The sequence below is a fragment of the Leptodactylus fuscus genome, chromosome 8 (assembly GCF_031893055.1).
Source record: "Leptodactylus fuscus isolate aLepFus1 chromosome 8, aLepFus1.hap2, whole genome shotgun sequence".
Taxonomy (NCBI): Eukaryota; Metazoa; Chordata; class Amphibia; order Anura; family Leptodactylidae; genus Leptodactylus; species Leptodactylus fuscus.
This window is the reverse complement of record NC_134272.1, coordinates 20,078,056-20,098,535: the sequence shown is the minus strand read 5'-3', so window position 1 is coordinate 20,098,535 and position 20,480 is coordinate 20,078,056. Positions and strand designations below refer to the sequence as shown.

Genomic DNA, 20,480 nt, shown 5'->3' with positions numbered 1-20,480 from the left:
ATTTCCCCATATATATTACAGATCCCCTCTATATACTGCACACCCCTATACATTTCCCCATATATATTACAGATCCCCTCTATATACTGCACACCCCTATACATTTCCCCATATATATTACAGATCCCCTCTATATACTGCACACTCCCTGTACATTTCCCCATATATATTACAGATCCCCTCTATATACTGCAAACCCCTATACATTTCTCCATATATATTACAGATCCCCTCTATATACTGCACACTCCCTGTACATTTCCCCATATATATTACAGATCCCCTCTATATACTGCAAACCCCTATACATTTCTCCATATATATTACAGATCCCCTCTATATACTGCACACCCCTATACATTTCTCCATATATATTACAGATCCCCTCTATATACTGCACACCCCTATACATTTCCCCATATATATTACAGATCCCCTCTATATACTGTACACCCCTATACATTTCCCCATATATATTACAGATCCCCTCTATATACTGCACACCCCCTCTATATACGCTAGTATTATAGTAGTTACATTCTTGTACATAGGAGCAGTATTACAGGGGTGTAGCTACCGGGGTAGCAGTGGTAGCCGCTGCTACAGGGCCCAGGACATTAGGGGGCTCGAGGGGCTGCTGATGGTTTTTTTTTTGTTTTTTTTTTCATAGGCCGTTACCTGTTGGAGTAACCCAAGCAGATAATAGGCCCCATTTACTTACCTATCCTGGCTCCTGATCACGGCCACCTACGCTTCACCTTCTGTGGATGTGGCTGGAATAATGAGCCGGGATCGGTAAGTGGGCCCGCAAACCCCACAGACACTGCTATCATTATACAAGGGGGGAGGGGGTTCAGACCCCAGAGTATAATGATCAGAGGCCCAGGGGAGGTGAGTCAAAGTAAAAAACACTGTTCCTTACCTCTCTTGGGCTCTGGGCCTGTTTGGTGATGTCTCAGATGTCACTTGGGCCAGGCCAGCTTCATTATGTGTCGCGACGTCGACTTGGGTCAGGTGATGTCTAGTCCAACATTGAAGAGATCTGTGGGGAGTGCGCCGGAGCCAGGGAGAGGTAATTAACAGTGTTTTTTATGTTTGTATCCTCCCCTGGATCTCCGATCATTATACTCTGGGGTCTGGGGGTCCCCATGTCAAATGTTAGCCTTGGGAACCCACCATTCCTAGTCATGCCACTGGTATTATAACAGTTATATTTATATTGTATAGTTTTCTGAATATTTTAGAGACTGTATTCTTGGCATTTTCAGCATACAGGATATTTCCTGCCAGATTTTTCATTCTCCCATAGATACTTATGGTCTATGTAGTCAAAGCCTTTAGCTTGGTCAAGACTCCAGTTCTCGATGTCGCCAGGCTCTTTACCATTAGACAGCAGAATTAGGGAGGACACTCATCAGGTTATGGGGGTTTTTGGACCAGATGTTGACGTGGAGGCCACCTCAGAATCCGATCCAAAAAACAGGTAGCCGCAACTGAATGCCAGAGCACTGGCATCCAGTCGCGGCATTCCGCTCTGGATTAGGCCCAAATGAATGGGACTAGTCGGGAGTGAGGTGCTGCGCCGCGGAATCTGCGGCAACAAAGGGCAGGTCGCTTCTTTTGTTCCGCGAGAGACACAAAACTGGTAGCGGAAAAAAGAAGTGAACGGCTCCCATTGAAGTCAATGGGAGGTGTTTTTAGCGCGGATTCCGCATCAAGATCCGGCCCAAAAAACCCTGTGTGAACTCAGCCTAAGATCTCACCTAGGATGTATTCCTGATACTGACTGATCGCAGATTTCAGTCAGTCAATCTCATGTTGGCTGTAAAAAAGTAGTGAACATAATTCTCATGTCAGGACGCTTAGCAGTGCCCAAGCAGAAGTACAAGGCCAGATAACCTGAATATGGGGCAGTTTTTTCCATCAAGCCATATCCAGGGGCGTAGCTAGCAAAGACTGGGCCCCATAGCAAACTTTTAACTTGGGCACCCCTTTCCTTGCCCCCACACAGTATAACCCACAATTTACACACACTATAATGTCCCATAGTGGCCCCTCCACACAGTATAATATCCCATAGCGGGACAGAGCTCTACTGCGTCACCACATCACCCTGACACATGGATACATGTCCACTGTCCTTCTACTGCACACTATGCTTGGACTTATGGTGCTTCTGCTGATACCAGGGCTTCATGCCGTTGCACAGGGACAGTTGCAGGTTCCTGCGTCTGTTTTACATGTTTGTACACTTCTCCCTTATGGAATGAGAAGTTTGCAGATTGTAGGATTGGTCTGGACACCTGCCGGGGAAAACATCTGGGTTGTTATCTGACCTTGGTACAACTTCAGTGGACCTGGACTCAGACCCAATGTTCTGCTGGCATTGTGTGAAACGTTCCTGGTTTCCATAGGACTCAGCCAGGGGCCCCATCCTCTCCAAAACACAGTCCATCTGTTTTACCACGTCAGCTAGTTCTAAACTACAGTGTCGGCCAAAAGTATTGGTACCCCTGCAATTCTGTCAGATAATACTCAGTTTCTTCCAGAAAATGATTACAAGAACAAACTCTTTGGTATTAATATCTTCATTTATTTTGCTTGCAATGAAAAAACACAAAAGAGAATGAAAAAAAGTCAAATCATTGATCATTTTACACAAAACTCAAAAATTGGGCCGGACAGAAGTATTGGCCCCCTCAGCCCAATACTTGGTAGCACAACCTTTAGACACAATAACTGCGCACAACCGCTTCCGGTAACCAGCAATGAGTTTCTTACAAGGCTCTGCTGGAATTTTAGACCATTCTTCTTTGGCAAACTGCTCCAGGTCCCCCCTGAGATGTGAAGGGGGCCTTCTCCAAACTGCCACCAAGAGATCTCTCCTCCCCCACATGTGTTCTATGGGATTCAGGGCTGGACTCATTGCTGCCACTTTACAAGTCTCCAGTGCTTTCTCTCAAACCATTTTCTAGTGCTGACCTGAAGTGTGTTTTGGGTCATTGTCCTGCTGGAAGAGCCATGACCTCTGAGGGAGACCCAGCTTTCTCACACTGGGCCCTACATTATGCTGCACAATGTGTTGGTAGTCTTCAGACTTCATGATGCCATGCACATGGTCAAGCAGTCCAGTGCCAGAGGCAGCAAAGCAACCCCAAACCATCAGGGAACCTCCGCCATGTTTGACTGTAGGGACCGTGTTCTTTTCTTTGAAGGCCTCTTTTTTTCCTGTAAACTCTATGTTGATGCCTTTTCCTACTTTTGTCTCATCTGACCAGAGAACATTCCTCCAAAACGTTTTTGCCTTTCTCAGGTAAATTCTGGCAAACTCCAGCCTGGCTTTTTTATGTCTCTGGGTAAGAAGTGGGGTCTTCCTGGGTCTCCTACCATACAGTCCCTTTTCAGTCAGACGCTGACGGATAGTACAGGGTGACACTGTTGTCAGTGGCGGATCCAGGGTTTGCGGGGCCCTGGGCAATTGACTTTGGCGGGGCCCTACGCGCAGCCCACTTTTATGTTGACTCCACCCATTCTCATTCATTTTTCATGTGATTCCACACAGTATAATCCTCCTACAGTCACCCGTAAATTATATGTCCCCCCTCCATCTCTCCCCATTTTCATATACACCCTTCATCTACCCCTAGTTTCATGTCCCCCCCCCCTCTATCTCTGTCCCCAGTTTCATGCCATTCTCCCCCTTTATCTGCCCACAGTTTCAGGTCCCCCCCCCCCCCGTCTCTGCCCCAATGTCATGCCGTTCTCCCCCCCTTCATCTGCCCCAGTGTCATGCCATTCTCCCCTCCTTCGTCTGCCCCAGTGTCATGCCATCCCCCCCTCCTTCGTCTGCCCCAGTGTCATGCCATCCCCCCCTCCTTCGTCTGCCCCATATCATGCCATTCTCCCCCCTCCATCTGCCCCAGTGTCATGCCGTTCTCCCCCCCCTCCATCTGCCCCAGTGTCATGCCGTTCTCCCCCCCCTCCATCTGCCCCAGTGTCATGCCGTTCTCCCCCCCCTCCATCTGCCCCAGTGTCATGCCGTTCTCCCCCCCCTCCATCTGCCCCAGTGTCATGCCGTTCTCCCCCCCCCCCTCCATCTGCCCCAGTGTCATGCCGTTCTCCCCCCCCCCTCCATCTGCCCCAGTGTCATGCCGTTCCCCCCTCCCCTTCATTTGCCCCCCAGTTTCTTTGGGCCCCCTCCATCTTTGTCCCCAGTTTCATGCCTTTCTCTCCCCACCCCCTTCATCTTCCCCAGTGTCATGCCGTTCCCCCCCTCCCCTTCATTTGCCCCCCAGTTTCATGAGCCCCCTTCATTATGTTCCACCTTAATATTTAATACAAAACAAACACTTACACTCACCTTCCATCGTTCCCCCGACGCTCCTCTCTCACTCCAGTCACATACGCGCTGCAGGAGCTGTGATCTCAGCTCCTGCTTAGCTGCAGCCCAGCTTGCGTGTGTAAGCGTGATGGGATGATGTCATCGCGCCTACACACGCAAGCCAGGCCGGAGCTTTAAAGCAGGAGCTGAGCTCACAGCACCTGCATCGCGTATGTATTCAGCTCATCGGCGGACGGACGCCGATGAGCTGAAATCGTGACAGGCAAGTGCCGGGGGGCCCCCAGAGGCTCTGTGGGCCCCGGCACTTGCCCGAATATGCCGAGGCTGACCGGGACCATTTTGTTAGGGCCGGGCCGCGGGGCCCCTCTAAGCGTGGGGCCGCGGGGCCCCTCTAAGCGTGGGGCCCCGGGCGGTTGCCCGGCTTGCCCAGCCCTGGATCCGCCCCTGACTGTTGTACCCTCGGACTGCAGGGCAGCTTGAACTTATTATTATTATGCCCCATAGTGGCCCCATGACCCAGTATTATGCCCCATGACCCAGTATTATGCTCCATTGTGGACACCCATTAACAATTATTATACTCTGGGGTCTTTTCAGACCCCAGAGTATAATAATCAGAGACCGAGGAGGATACAAACATAAACACTGTTACTTACCTATCCCTCCGCTGCCGGCTATCTTCAGTGACATCATGTGACCGGGGGGGCCTGCGTCGCGACGGCACACAAGTAGGCCCCGAAGCCTTCGCGGAGCGTGGAGAGGTAAGTAACACTGTTTGTTATGTTCGCTTACCTCTCCCGGGCGTCTGATCATTATACTCGGGGGTCTGAAAAGACCCTGAGTATAATAATGATGTTTGAGGGAAACTCCAGCTGGTAACAGCCTATTAAAAAAAAACAAACAAAAACGCAGCGGTAGCGGCTATCGCTGGGCCCCATAGTGTCCTGGGCCCTGTGGCAGCTGCCTCCGCTGTTTCTCCAATAGTTACGCCACTGCTTTAAAAGGGATCCTATCTTTGAAACACATTTTTTTTCTCCCTAACATGTCGGAATAGCTTTAAGAAAGGCTATTCGTCTCCTACCTTTCCTTTTCTTCTCCACGCCACCGTTCGCCTGCAATCCCGTTTTTTCTCAGTATGTAAATGAGTTCTCTCGCAGCACTGGGGACGTCCTCAATGCTGCCAGAGAACTCTCCAGCGCCGACCTCCATCTTCTTCTGGAAGGAGGTCTTCACCTCCTTCCAGAAGAAGGATGGAGGTGGTTCTGGAGTGCTGTTTGAGCGCTGGGGCCCACCCCCAGTGCTGCGAGAGAACTTATTTACATACCAAGAAAAACCGGGATTGCAGGGAGAAACAGGGAGAAGACAAGGAAAGGTAGGAGACGAATAGCCTTTCTTAAGGCTGTTCCAACATGTTAGGGAGAAAAAAAAATGTGTTTAAAAGATAGGATCCCTTTAAGATTTACATCCACACTTGAAGGAGCTTGAGTTTTCTCCCAGTGTAGGCCTAGAAGCTTGGGCCTTGGTTGGAGAGCTTCCCCATCCAGTGTAGCCCCCCCATGGGTTATCTCCAGCCATGAGGAAAACCGCTAATAAATGTCTAGAAGGCATCTAGAAGGCAGTATTATAGTAGTTATATTCATGTACATAGGAGGCAGTATTATAGTAGTTATATTCTTGTACATAGGAGGTAGTATTATAGTAGTTATATTCTTGTACATAGGAGCAGTATTATAGTAGTTCTATTCTTGTACATAGGAGCAGTATAGAAAATATAACTACTATAATACTGCCCCTATGTACAAGAATATAACTACTGTAAATGCGGGACCTTCAGAGAAGGTAAGTTGCGGGGACAATCAGACGGAGGCAAAGGTGTTCAGCTCACACGTGTAGGTTTATTGGTAACAGTTTAGACAGTCCAGCAGTAAATAAAACAAATTGGCTTTCTTCAGCAAAACAGATAACTCAAAATAGCTTGCTGCAGCACAAAGGATAAATTCAAATAATATAAGCAGTCCTTACTTCAGGTACAAGAAAGTAAATTTCCGAAGGTTTTTCTCACCCACACACCAGGGGATTTGTTTGAGCTGTTCCTCCAGACACATAAGGCAGTGTGTCTAACCAAGTTCACCTACAAGATACAACCACACCCCCTTCCCATGGCCAACCTCAGGTCTTTAATAGCTGACCACTTTGGTCAGCCAACAAATCAGGACTGGAGCATAGGATGGGTTCGCAACCACTCCTAAATCCTGGAGCCATACTCCAGCCAATCACCACGTGGATACCAGCCAACTCAGTGGAATGTACCTGCCATCTAGAACTTGACCATCTGCTTGTCTACACTACTATAAGGCTCCGTTCTCACGGAGTAACGCGCTGCTTATTTAGACACGTATACACGTCTCAGAGCGCGGCACTTCAAAACAGATCCCATTGATTTCAATGTGTAGCGCGCATAAGCCAGCACCCATTGAAATCAATGGGATCTTTTTTGAAGCGCTGCGCTCTGACACGTGTATACGTGTCTAAATGAGCAGCACGTTACTTTGTGAGAACGGAGCCTTATAGTAGTTATATTCTTGTACATAGAGTCAGTATTATAGTAGTTATATTCTTGTACATAGGAGTAGTATTATAGTAGTTATATTCTTGTACATAGGAGCAGTATTATAGTAGTTATATTCTTGTACATAGGAGCAATATTATAGTAGTTATAGTCTTGTACATAGGAGCAGTATTATAGTAGTTATATTCTTGTACATAGGGAGCAGTATTATAGTAGTTATAGTCTTGTACATAGGGCCAGTATTATAGTAGTTATATTCTTGTACATAGGAGCAGTATTATAGTAGTTATAGTCTTGTACATAGGAGCAGTATTATAGTAGTTATAGTCTTGTACATAGGAGCAGTATTATAGTAGTTATATTCTTGTACATAGGGACAGTATTATAGTAGTTATATTCTTGTACATAGGAGCAGTATTATAGTAGTTATATTCTTGTACATAGGAGGTAGTATTATAGTAGTTATAGTCTTGTACATAGGGCCAGTATTATAGTAGTTATATTCTTGTACATAGGAGCAGTATTATAGTAGTTATATTCTTGTACATAGGGGCAGTATTATAGTAGTTATATTCTTGTACATAGGAGGTAGTATTATAGTAGTTATAGTCTTGTACATAGGGCCAGTATTATAGTAGTTATATTCTTGTACATAGGAGCAGTATTATAGTAGTTATATTCTTGTACATAGGGGCAGTATTATAGTAGTTATAGTCTTGTACATAGGAGCAGTATTATAGTAGTTATATTCTTGTACATAGGAGGTAGTATTATAGTAGTTATAGTCTTGTACATAGGAGTAGTATTATAGTAGTTATATTCTTGTACATAGGGGGCAGTATTATAGTAGTTATATTCTTGTACATAGGGTCAGTATTATAGTAGTTATATTCTTGTAGATGGTAGGTAGTATTATAGTAGTTATATTCTTGTACATAGTAGTAGTATTATAGTAGTTATATTCTTGTACATAGGAGCAGTATTATAGTAGTTATATTCTTGTACATAGGAGCAGGATTATAGTAGTTATATTCTTGTACATAGGAGCAGTATTATAGTAGTTATATTCTTGTACATAGGAGCAGTATTATAGTAGTTATAGTCTTGTACATAGGAGCAGTATTATAGTAGTTATATTCTTGTACATAGAAGTAGTATTATAGTAGTTATATTCTTGTACATAGGGGCAGTATTATAGTAGTTATATTCTTGTACATAGGAGCGGTATTATAGTAGTTATATTCTTGTACATAGGGGCAGTATTATAGTAGTTATATTCTTGTACATAGGAGGCAGTATTATAGTAGTTCTATTCTTGTACATAGGAGCAGTATTATAGTAGTTATATTCTTGTACATAGAAGTAGTATTATAGTAGTTATATTCTTGTACATAGGAATAGTATTATAGTAGTTATAGTCTTGTACATAGGGGCAGTATTATAGTAGTTATATTCTTGTACATAGGAGCAGTATTATAGTAGTTATATTCCTGTACATAGGAGCAGTATTATAGTAGTTATATTCTTGTACATAGGGGCAGTATTATAGTAGTTATATTCTTGTACATAGGAGCGGTATTATAGTAGTTATATTCTTGTACATAGGAGCAGTATTATAGTAGTTATATTCCTGTACATAGGAGCAGTATTATAGTAGTTATATTCTTGTACATAGGGGCAGTATTATAGTAGTTATATTCTTGTACATAGGAGCGGTATTATAGTAGTTATATTCTTGTACATAGGAGTAGTATTATAGTAGTTATAGTCTTGTACATAGGAGCGGTATTATAGTAGTTATAGTCTTGTACATAGGAGCAGTATTATAGTAGTTATATTCTTGTACATAGGAGCAGTATTATAGTAGTTATATTCCTGTACATAGGAGCAGTATTATAGTAGTTATATTCTTATACATAGGGGCACTATTATAGTAGTTATAGTCTTGTAGATATTGTAGTTTCTTCTTAGCATTTATCCTCTGTAGTTGCAGAATTGCCGTTCAGCATGCTCTGTCTTCTTTTCCGTATTCTTGGTTGTCATGGATACAGGTGAGTTTCTATTGTACATCTGGGATTTAAAGGGTTGAAAATGAGATAAAGAGAAAGTAATAAAATATATATTGATAAAGCGTCTAGGGGACTACGTGGTAAAATTGTGCACCGTATTCCATAGCAACCAATGGAAGAGGTTACAAGTAGTGGATGTCGAGAGCGGTTAGAGGTGTAATAATCTGCAGAATATATCAATGTCTATGAGGAGATAGAGTGTCAGAGTAATGCTCTATAGAGCGGTCTATGCTTAGTGTTGGGTGTATCAGCAGTAGGGGGCGCTGTTAGAGTACATTTCTGCACATTATACATATTTTAGTGCCTCTTCCCATGTTGCGCTCAATTCTATTCATTTTTCATCCACGTTGCTATATCTGGCGGTCGGGATTAAATATGTATGACATCATCATTTGCGATCCTCATGCCGCCATTCATCGTCTTCCATCTCAGTGCCATCGTTACCTCACTGACTGCTGACATTTATTGTGTGGCTAATCTGAATTCTGTTGCATGGGCTTTCTGTCTGGCACCTTTCAGGACATGCTGGGAGTTGTAGTTTTGCAACAGCCCGAGAAGCAGTTTGCAGACCCTGATACTGTATGTAGTATCCTGCCAGATAGGCAGTACAAATATGGAGCAAGAGTGCTGAAAATGTGGCGTATAAACTGTACACGGTATTTTATCTGCTACTGTCAGGGAATGCTGGGAGTTGTAGTCACACAGCAGCTGCAGAGCTGCAGTCCTGGCGTGTGTCATCCTCTCTGTATTTATTATTGGGCTGTTAAAGTTTGGCGGTGACCATCAGGTGTGAAGATCGATGGATAATGACCCATGTCCAGTGTGTAACAGGCGGGATCTGATGACATGACATGACCCCCCCCCACCCTGCCGCACACACAGCTGGCCTATGTCTAATCTGTTGTGTTCTTATCGTTATATGACAGCACTGACTCATAGTATCCTGGTGTATGGATGTGTGTGAGGGGTCAGCGTGCCATATACTGCCACATATACACACATTTCATATACCCACATATGCATACATACTCAAATATCATCATATACATACATGCCCCATATACCGATATGTACATACGTACTCCTTATCAGTGGCATAACTAGGAATGGCGGGGCCCCGTGGCGAACTTTTGACATGGCCCCCCTGACACTGAAGACCTCGACCAACTGACCCCTAGGCTTATACTCGAGTCAATAAGTTTTCCCAGTTTTTTGTGGTAAAATTAGGGGCCTCGGCTTATATTTGGGTCGGCTTATACTCGAGTATATATGGTACTAGGAGTCCATAGCAGCTAAGGAGCAGAAGAATAATAATCATTATCATTATGTCCCCATACTGGCCCCAGTACACAGTATTATGTCCCCATACTGGCCCCAGTGCACAGTATTATGTCCCCATACTGGCCCCAGTGCACAGTATTATGTCCCCATACTGGCCCCAGTACACAGCACAGTACACAGTACAATAGCACCCAGATCCTCATAGTGGCCCCTGCACACAGTATTATGTCCTCATAGTGGCCCCTGCACACAGTATTATGTCCCCATACTGGCCCCAGTACACAGTATTAGGTCCCATTGTGGACACACATGAACAATTATTATACTCTGGGGTCTTTTCAGACCCCAGAGTATAATAATCAGAGCTACAGAGGGATACAAACATAATAAACTACTGTTACTTACCTATCTCTGGACTCCCCTGCATTTTCCGTCGCTGTCGGACATCTTCCGGGACGTCATGTGAATGGGGCCCTGCGTCGCGGGTCATATGACGTCACACAAGTAGTCCGAAGCCTGCCCCGAGCCTGGAGAGGTAAGTAACACAGTTTTTTATGTTATCTTACCTCTCCCGGGCCACCAATTGTTATAGTCGGGGGTCCGAAAAGACCCCCGAGTATAATAGTGCTTGTGGGGCCCACGCCGTCACTTACCGATCCCACCCCTGCCAGGATCGGTAAGTATATAGGGCCCGTACCGGCCGGAGTAACTCCAGCCGGTAACAGCCTATTAAAAAAAACAAAAACGTAGCATTAACAGCTGTCGCCGGGCCCCTAATGTCCCAGGCCCTGTGGCAGCTGCTACCATGGCAGTTACACCACTGCTCCTTATATCGTCACGTACATATAAGCTCCATATCCAGGTATAGATATATACCTTTTCCGCCTTGTGAACTTTCCGCACGGCTGGCCGCGACAGGATGCTGATGCAGCATCAGCATTCCATCACGGCATCCCGTTCCGGTTTAGGCCCAGATGAATGGGTCTAAACAGGAGCGTGTCTCGAGCCACGGACAACACGGCTGACTCAGTTGTGGAATACATGGCAAGAAAGGTCATGTCGCTTCTTTTTTCTGCTACTAGCTAGCGGAAAAAAAAGCAAGCGGCTCCTATTGAAGTCAATGGGAGCCATTTTTGCGGGCGGATTCTGCGTCAAAATCTGCCTGCAATAAACTTCCTAGCTCCTTAGCTAACCATCACTATCAAGAATTCACTGTAGGGGTCCCGGACAGAGGAAAGCACTGGGGCCCACAAGACTTTAGTTACACCACTGGTACTTACCTTTATCCTATATCATATGACTGTACAGAGGATGGTGCGAAGAGGATGAAAAAGCAGGGAATGCTCGGAAATATCAGACTGCAGAACAATGAATGCTGCTCTGGAGTATAATACAGGATGTAATACAGGATATAACTCAGAAACAGTACAGGATAAGAAATGTAATACTGTATATACCCAGTGACTCCTCCAGGAGGAGAGTGCAGCTCTGGAGTATAATAGAGGAGATTGCTCAGGAATCAGGTTTCCTAGTCAGTATGGACACTGTATACAAACCTACGGGAGCGACGGAGCATTACAAAGACACAAGCATATTACTATAACATTTTATTCAATGATTATTCTTTATTGTAGTGACAGGTAAGGATAGCGCCACCATATGGTCATTGCATAATTATGAGGTGTACAGTATATTTCGCACTATTATATACCATGGTGTTGGCAGTAATGAGCCCACCTTCCCCGACACTTGTGAGATGTTCTCCCTTGTTCGCCTTTGCAGTAAGATCTTATTAGTGGAAACAACTGCAGGACCTTCTCTCTAAGAATTGGGTAGCATGTTCTATATTTAGAGAGCGCAAACACTGATAAGCGGTTTGGCTGTGATGATGAAGAGAATTGCCCATGAACCTGTGAGATACGGGTTATTTGCCCCACCCTCCTGCCCCCCAGCTGTCCAGCCCCCATCCCTGATATTTACTAAGGGGGTGGATTGCTGTTCGTAAACTCAACCTCTGCCCCATAAATAGCACCCAGATCCCTGAACTCATCCCAGAGACCCGCTACTCGGACAGGTGAGAGGTGATGAGGGGTGCACTTATGCTATAATGTCTGATATTGGGACATACCAAGCCGCCAAGGAGCAGCCAGACTATACCATGTATATAATACGGACTGGTGGACTGATGATCATTATCAAGACATTGGGGTCATTCTCTGTGATATTTAAGTACTTGATGCAAAGAGCCTTTAGGGTACTGGACTAACCAGGTAGGGAGGACTATGGGTAAATTTAAAACTGGTTGGTAGCCTATCCGATGAGTTGCTACCAGCCAGTTTTAAATTGCACTTGAGAAAGGGCCCAGCTCGAAACGCGTAGTGCTGGTTACACTAAAAATATTGAAGAATTCCTGAGAAAGACTCCAGTTGGATTTGTGCACACTTTTACCCGTAGTCCTCCCTACCTGATTGGTCCAGTGCCCTGAAGGCTCTTTGCATTGATGATCACGCAACCCACGGTTAGCGTTAAGGGGGAAGCTGCTGACACCATTCTTGGGATCATTATATGCTGTTGTGGTGTTCTGACTTATCACAACACTTGGAGGCAAGAGGCCACTCACAGCAATACTTACTTCATCCTATTGTCTCAAATACTACACTATATTGGCGCTCGGTGTCTCCACTTTTGTAATTCACTGGAGTGCTTGAGACAGGTTATATTCTCTTCTTATGAGGTGTGATGTTCTGCAGATAATATACACTTGTCTCAATCTCTTTGCAGAATGTTGCTCTGGATTTTGCTCAGTGTCTGCTGTATTGCTGCAGGTAAGATACCGCCATCTAATCCTCTGCATTAGGCAAGCACAGAGGTGGACATAGAGGAGGAATAATGGACAGACCCCTTTATGACATACTATACTCATAGATTCCACACTAACCCTCTTTCATGACTTCAATGTGATAAGTAATCTTGTCCTTCTCCTTCCAGCTCAGCAGCGCAGTTCATCTTACTCTGGAGAATATGGTGGTGGTGGCGGAAAACGCTTCTCACACTCCGGAAATCAGTTGGACGGACCAATCACAGCCCTGAGAATTCGTGCAAACCGCAACTACATCGTTGGGTGAGAAACAAACTATATTACTACTATAATATGGAAAATGTTTTTGTACCGTGTTAGCCAGTGGGTAGGAAATATAAAAAACAAAAAACTTGAAAGTCTTCAGTAATTGATACCTTTTTTAATGGCTAACTCATAATGATGACAGATTATAATGTTTCGAAGCTCTCGGCTTCTTCTTCAGATATAACTTCTTAGTTATATCTGAAGAAGAAGCCGAGAGCTTCGAAATGTTATAATCTGTCATCATTATGAGTTAGCCCTTAAAAAAGGTATCAACTGCTGAAGACTTTCAAGTTTTTTGTTTTTTATATTTACTATAATATTTATATATTAATATACTGTATTTACTATAATACTGCTCTTATGTACACAAATATAATTACTATAATACTTTCCCTTATGTACAAGAATATAACTACTAGAATACTGCTCCTATGTACAAGAATATAACTAATATAATACTGCTCCTATGTACAAGAATATAACTACTATAATACTGCTCCTATGTACAAGAATATAACTACTGTAATACTGCTCCTATGTACAAGAATATAACTACTATAATACTGCTCCTATGTACAAGAATATAACTACTATAATACCGCTCCTATGTACAAGACTATAACTACTATAATACTGCTCGTATGTACAAGAATATAACTACTATAATACTGCTCGTATGCACAAGAATATGACTACTATAATACTACCTCCTATGTACAAGAATATAACTACTATAATACTGCTCCTATGTACAAGAATATAACTACTATAATAATACCTCCTATGTACAAGAATATAACTACTATAATACTGCCCCCTATGTACAAGAATATAACTACTATAATACTGCTCCTATGTACAAGAATATAACTACTATAATACTGCTCCTATGTACAAGAATATAACTACTATAATACTGCTCCTATGTACAAGAATATAACTACTATAATACTGCTCCTATGTACAAGAATATAACTACTATAATACTGCCCCCTATGTACAAGATATAACTACTATAATACTGCTCCTATGTACAAGATTATAACTACTATAATACTACTCCTATGTACACAAATATAATTACTATAATACTTTCCCTTATGTACAAGAATATAACTACTATAATCCTGCTCCTAAGTACAAGAATATAACTACTATAATACTGCTCCTATGTACAAGAATATAACTACTATAATACTGCTCCTATGTGCAAGAATATAACTACTATAATACTGCTCCTATGTACAAGAATATAGCTACTATAATACTGCTCATATGTACAAGAATATAACTACTATAATACTGCTCCTTGTTCAAGAATATAACTACTATACTACTGCCTCCTATATACAAGAATATAACTACTATAATACTGCCCTCTATGTACAAGAATATAACTACTACAGTATAATACTGCTCCTATGTACAAGATTATAACTACTATAATATTACTCCTATGTACAAGAATATAACTACTATAATACTGCTCCTATACACTAGAATATAACTACTATAATACTGCCCTCTAAGTACAAGAATATAACTACTATAATACTACCTCCTATGTACAAGAATATAACTGCTATAATACTACTCCTATGTACAAGAATAGAACTACTATAATACCGCCCCCTATGTACAAGAATATAACTACTATAATACTGCTCCTATGTACAAGAATATAACTACTATAATACTACCTCCTATGTACAAGAATATAACTACTATAATACTACTTCTATGTACAAGAATAGAACCACTATAATACTGCTCCAATGTACAAGAATATAACTACTATAACACTGCCCCTATGTACAAGAATATAACTACTATAATACTACCTCCTATGTACAAGAATATAACTACTATAATACTGCTCCTATGTACAAGAATATAACTACTATAATATTACTCCTATGTTCAAGAATATAACTACTATAACACTGCCCCTATGTACAAGAATATAACTACTATAATACTACCTCCTATGTACAAGAATATAACTACTATAATACTGCTCCTATGTACAAGAATATAACTACTATAATACTACCTCCTATGTACAAGAATATAACTACTATAATACTACTTCTATGTACAAGAATAGAACCACTATAATACTGCTCCAATGTACAAGAATATAACTACTATAACACTGCCCCTATGTACAAGAATATAACTACTATAATACTACCTCCTATGTACAAGAATATAACTACTATAATACTGCTCCTATGTACAAGAATATAACTACTATAATACTACTCCTATGTTCAAGAATATAACTACTATAACACTGCCCCTATGTACAAGAATATAACTACTATAATACTACCTCCTATGTACAAGAATATAACTACTATAATACTGCTCCTATGTACAAGAGTATAACTACTATAATACTGCTCCTATGTACAAGAATATAACTACTATAATACTGCTCCTATGTACAAGAATATAACTACTATAATACTGCTCCTATGTACAAGAATATAACTACTATAATACTGCTCCTATGTACAAGAATATAACTACTATAATACTGCTCCTATGTACAAGAATACAACTACTATAATACTGCCCCCTATGTACAAGAATATAACTACTATAATACTGCTCCTATGTACAAGAATACAACTACTATAATGCTCCTTCCTATGTACAAGAATACAACTACTATAATCCTACACCAATTTCTCAACAGACTACAGGTCCGGTATGGGACCACCTGGTCAGACTATAAGGGAGGCTCCACGGGTGACATGGAGGAGATCTTCCTGCATCCTGGGGAGCATATCATCCAGGTAACTGGGAAATATTCCTTTTACCTCAGGAAGATGATGATTGTCACAAATAAAGGACGTATGTTCAACATTGGAAAAGACTATGGGACCAGTTTTAATGGTGTCCCTCTGCACCCTAACACCGTCCTTAGATACATCAGTGGCAGCTCCGGCTCTGTGATCGATGCCATTGGCTTTCACTGGGACTATGCCAGCAGCAACTGTGAACACTGCAAACAATAATGGATCACAGCCTTCACCTGTCCAGCAACAAGGTGCTCAACTCTTTTCTGTAAATTGGATTTCCTTTGCTTACTGTAAACAAGATTATATGCCCCTCACTGGACACCCGGGCAGAGGCGGCACCATGAACCCTGCACTACCTGACTATCAATGTATACTGCGCCCTAATAAAAGCTGAAAATAAAAACTGTGTCTGTTCACTCCTTCACTGAGAAACCCGATTTAGCAGACAGTATCGCACATGATAGGATTAGATACACAGCTCAGCAGACAGTATCACACATGATAGGATTAGATACACAGCTCAGCAGACAGTATCGTACATGATAGGATTAGATACACAGCTCAGCAGACAGCATCACACATGATCGGATTAGATACACATCTCAGCAGACAGTATCGCACATGATAGGATTAGATACACAGCTCAGCAGACAGTATCGCACATGATAGGATTAGATACACATCTCAGCAGACAGTATCACACATGATAGGATTAGATACACATCTCAGCAGACAGTATCGCACATGATAGGATTAGATACACAGCTCAGCAGACAGTATCGCACATGATAGGATTAGATACACATCTCAGCAGACAGTATTGTACATGATAGGATTAGATACACAGCTCAGCAGATAGTATCACACAGGATAGGATTAGATACACAGCTCAGCAGATAGTATCACACAGGATGGGATTAGATACACAGCTCAGCAGACAGTATTGTACATGATAGGATTAGATACACAGCTCATCAGACAGTATCACACATGATAGGATTAGATACACAGCTCATCAGACAGTATCATACATGATAGGATTAGATACAGCAGCTCAGCAGACAGTATCACACATGATCGGATTAGATACACAGCTCAGCAGACAGTATAACATATGATAGGATTAGATACACAGCTCAGCAGACAGTATCACACATGATCGGATTAGATACACAGCTCAACAGACAGTATCATACATGATAGGATTAGATACAGCAGCTCAGCAGACAGTATAACATATGATAGGATTAGATACAGCAGCTCAGCAGACAGTATCGTACATAATAGGATTAGATACACAGCTCAGCAGACAGTATCGTACATGATAGGATTAGATACACAGCTCAGCAGACAGTATCGTACACGATAGGACTAGATACACAGCTCAGCAGACAGTATCACAAGGGGTCTGTATAGTAGTAGAAATCTGAAACTTCCTCAGTAATTCCCGTATAATATCACAAGTCACGGTGGAATCATATCTGCCCTATGCACTACATATCCTACACACATACATTATACACACATTACATACACATATCAGACACACAACAAATACACGACATCCTAGACACACTTTATACTCACACAGAAAAGGTCCACGTAGAAGGTAAGGTGAAACGTGTCAGGAGAAATCTAAGAGGAAATAAATTCTGAGGTAAAACGTATGAGGACAAGTGTGTGAGAAAATTACGTAATGAGGTAAAACTTGTGAAGAGAAGTGTGAGAGAATATAACAAATTCTGAGGTAAAATGTGGGAGAAGAAGTGTGAGAGGTGATAAATTTTAGGTAATACCTGTGAGGAAAAGTGTGAGAGAAAATGATAAATTCTGAGGTAAAACTTGTGAGAAGTTTGAGAGAATATAACAAATTCTGGCCACTTGGGAGGAGATAGGTGACAGAAAATAAATTTTAGGTAAAACTTGTGAGGAAAAGTGTGAGAGAAAATGATAAATTCTGAGGTAAAACTTGTGAGGAGAAGTGAACCGGAGATAATAAAGACCAAGACTAAGGCGGCCAAGGAGGGCCGAGCAGACTGAACAACAAGATGGCGGTGTTGGGAGACGTGTGGTATTGTGAGACCTAGGGGCGCGCGCTTACTGTTATGGGTACACCTGTTTTCCGGTGTACAGGGTCAGTTCACACAGAGGTTTTTGTAGGTGGTTTTTGATGCGGAAACTGCCTCAAAATCCACCTGAAAAACCGCCTCCCATTCATCTCAATGGGAGTCACTAGCGTTTTTTTTTTCCTCCAGCCTTTGTTTTTTTAGCTTATGGAAAAAAAATCAACATGACCTATCTACAGGCGGTTTCCACTTCAAAAAATCCATTGAAGGCAAGAAAAGTGATGCTTTTTTTGGCACGGTTTTGACGTGGTTTTTGCTAAAATTGCATCAAAAACCACTAGTGTTTTTTAGAGAGAAGTTTCCAGGCGCATAGGTTTGCTGAAGCAAAGATAAGTGATGAAAACTGCGTCAAAAACCGCATTAAAAAAGTTTCCTAATTCCTGAGACAGATTTTTTTCGGCCTGCAAAAACCTCCGTGTGAACTCACCCTAAGGGTGTGTTCACACAGAGTTTTTTGCAGGCGGATTTTGACGCGGAATCCACGTGCAAAAAAGGCTCCCATTCATTTGAATGGAAACGGAAACCTGCAGGCATTTTTCAAACCCAGTCATAGTACACTTTAGACCTCTATCAAAACCTTCTTGTAGGAATTGTAAAATAGAGGGGGTAATGTTCGACCTTACTTCATTAGTGGTGCACCAGGCTTTATATATGTTCCATATTCTATCATACACACTAATAGTAGATGGCCTCCTTGCGGACATAAGAGTTGATACTACTACTGATACTACTGAGAGGCCTGAACTAGAGATGAGCGAACACTATTCGGAACAGCCGTTCCGAATAGCACGCTCCCATAGAAATGAATGGACGTAGCCATTCATGGATGTCAGCGTGCCGGCCGCTTCCATTCATTTTTATGGGAGCGTGCTATTCGGAACGGCTGTTCTGAACAGTGTTCGCTCATCTCTAGCCTGAACTTCTCAAGGCTTTCCTGTCAGTCTCCACGCTGTCAGCTGTAGTTTGTTTATCTGTGGATGAAACAGACCGTTCTGCAGAAGCAAGTCCTCCCAGAGTGGAGGACTTGTCGAAAGATATAATGCGAGAGAAAACCATGCCCGACGAGGCCAATAAGGTATTACTGCTATTGCTTCCGCCTTCTCTTCTAGGACCTTCCTTAGAACTTTTGGAATGAGAGGTGTTGGAGGGAACACGCACACTAGACTGTTAGACTACGTTATAGAAGGGCCATCTATGGTCACTGAGAGAGGGAGCAGAAGTTCCTGGTTTTTGCGTTGTTCCATGATGCTAACACATCCACTTGTGGGCAACCCATTTTCTGTGTAATCTCCTGAAAAACCTACTGGTACAGACACCATTCCCCTGGGAGTATAAGGTGCCTGCTCAGACAGTCTGCTTTTTGGTTCTGTTTCCCCTGAATATGGACTGCTGTTAGACCCTTTAGATTGCGTTCAGCCAGACCCATTATTATTTTGCATTCCACTGACAGGGACGGACTCCTGGTGCCCCCTTGTTTATATAATACACTGACACTTAATTGTCTGTCTGGAATAGAACACTATGATTCCTCGATAATGGCAGAAAATGATGTAAGGCCAGCCCTAAAGTTGGAAGACATGGGCACCCCAACCCCAAGAGGAACCATCCGTAGTGAGAATCTTTTGAGGAGGTAGGGCTATTATCCTCCCTACTGAGAGCCTGCCGGGTTTCAACCACAACTTTGGATCTAGTTTGCAAACTAGTGACAACTCCTGTCCAGCTGTGCTGGATGTTTGTTCCAAACTCGTAACACACTGGCTTGCAGACATTGGACATGGGCTGTTGCCCATGGCACCGCATCTATCGCTGAAGTCAAAAGGCCCAGGATCCTCATGGCACCCCTGACCGATATCTTGTGACTGTAATTATCCGTGACACTTTTTCTTTTAAATTTTGACTTCTTTTTGCAGACAGTCTGATTGTCATAGACTCAAATCCCAAAAACTTTATCTCCTGTACTGGTATGAGATGGGATTTCTCCCTGTTTACGAGAAAACCGTGTTCTTCCAACGTCTTCAAGGTCATCTGAGGATGGGTAAGACACAACTCCTTTGAGGCAGCTATCAGCAACCAGTCATCCAGGTATGGTATTATCGTCACACCCTGAAGATGCATGGCTGCTGTCAAGACTACAATCACCTTTGTGAAGGCGCGTGGAG

The 20,480-nt window shown here is 42.6% G+C and overlaps 1 protein-coding gene across 1 annotated transcript; it reads left to right on the top strand.

Moving 5' to 3' along the window:
• The first annotated feature begins 12,297 nt into the window (after nt 1–12,297).
• Nucleotides 12,298–16,598, top strand: LOC142217592 (zymogen granule membrane protein 16-like). Its single transcript, XM_075285893.1, has 4 exons — nt 12,298–12,335; nt 13,043–13,086; nt 13,250–13,382; nt 16,090–16,598. The coding sequence occupies exons 2-4, from the start codon at nt 13,044–13,046 to the stop codon at nt 16,409–16,411; spliced, it is 498 nt and encodes a 165-aa protein (XP_075141994.1). The 5' UTR covers nt 12,298–12,335; nt 13,043; the 3' UTR covers nt 16,412–16,598.
• Nucleotides 16,599–20,480: the final 3,882 nt, after the last annotated feature.

Coding starts and splice junctions, on each gene's coding strand:
- LOC142217592 (XM_075285893.1), top strand. CDS start 13,044: ATGTTGCTCTGGATTTTGCTCAGTGTCTGCTGTATTGCTGCAG. Junction 13,087..13,249: donor TGTCTGCTGTATTGCTGCAG/GTAAGATACCGC, acceptor TTCTCCTTCCAG/CTCAGCAGCGCAGTTCATCT. Junction 13,383..16,089: donor AACCGCAACTACATCGTTGG/GTGAGAAACAAA, acceptor ATTTCTCAACAG/ACTACAGGTCCGGTATGGGA.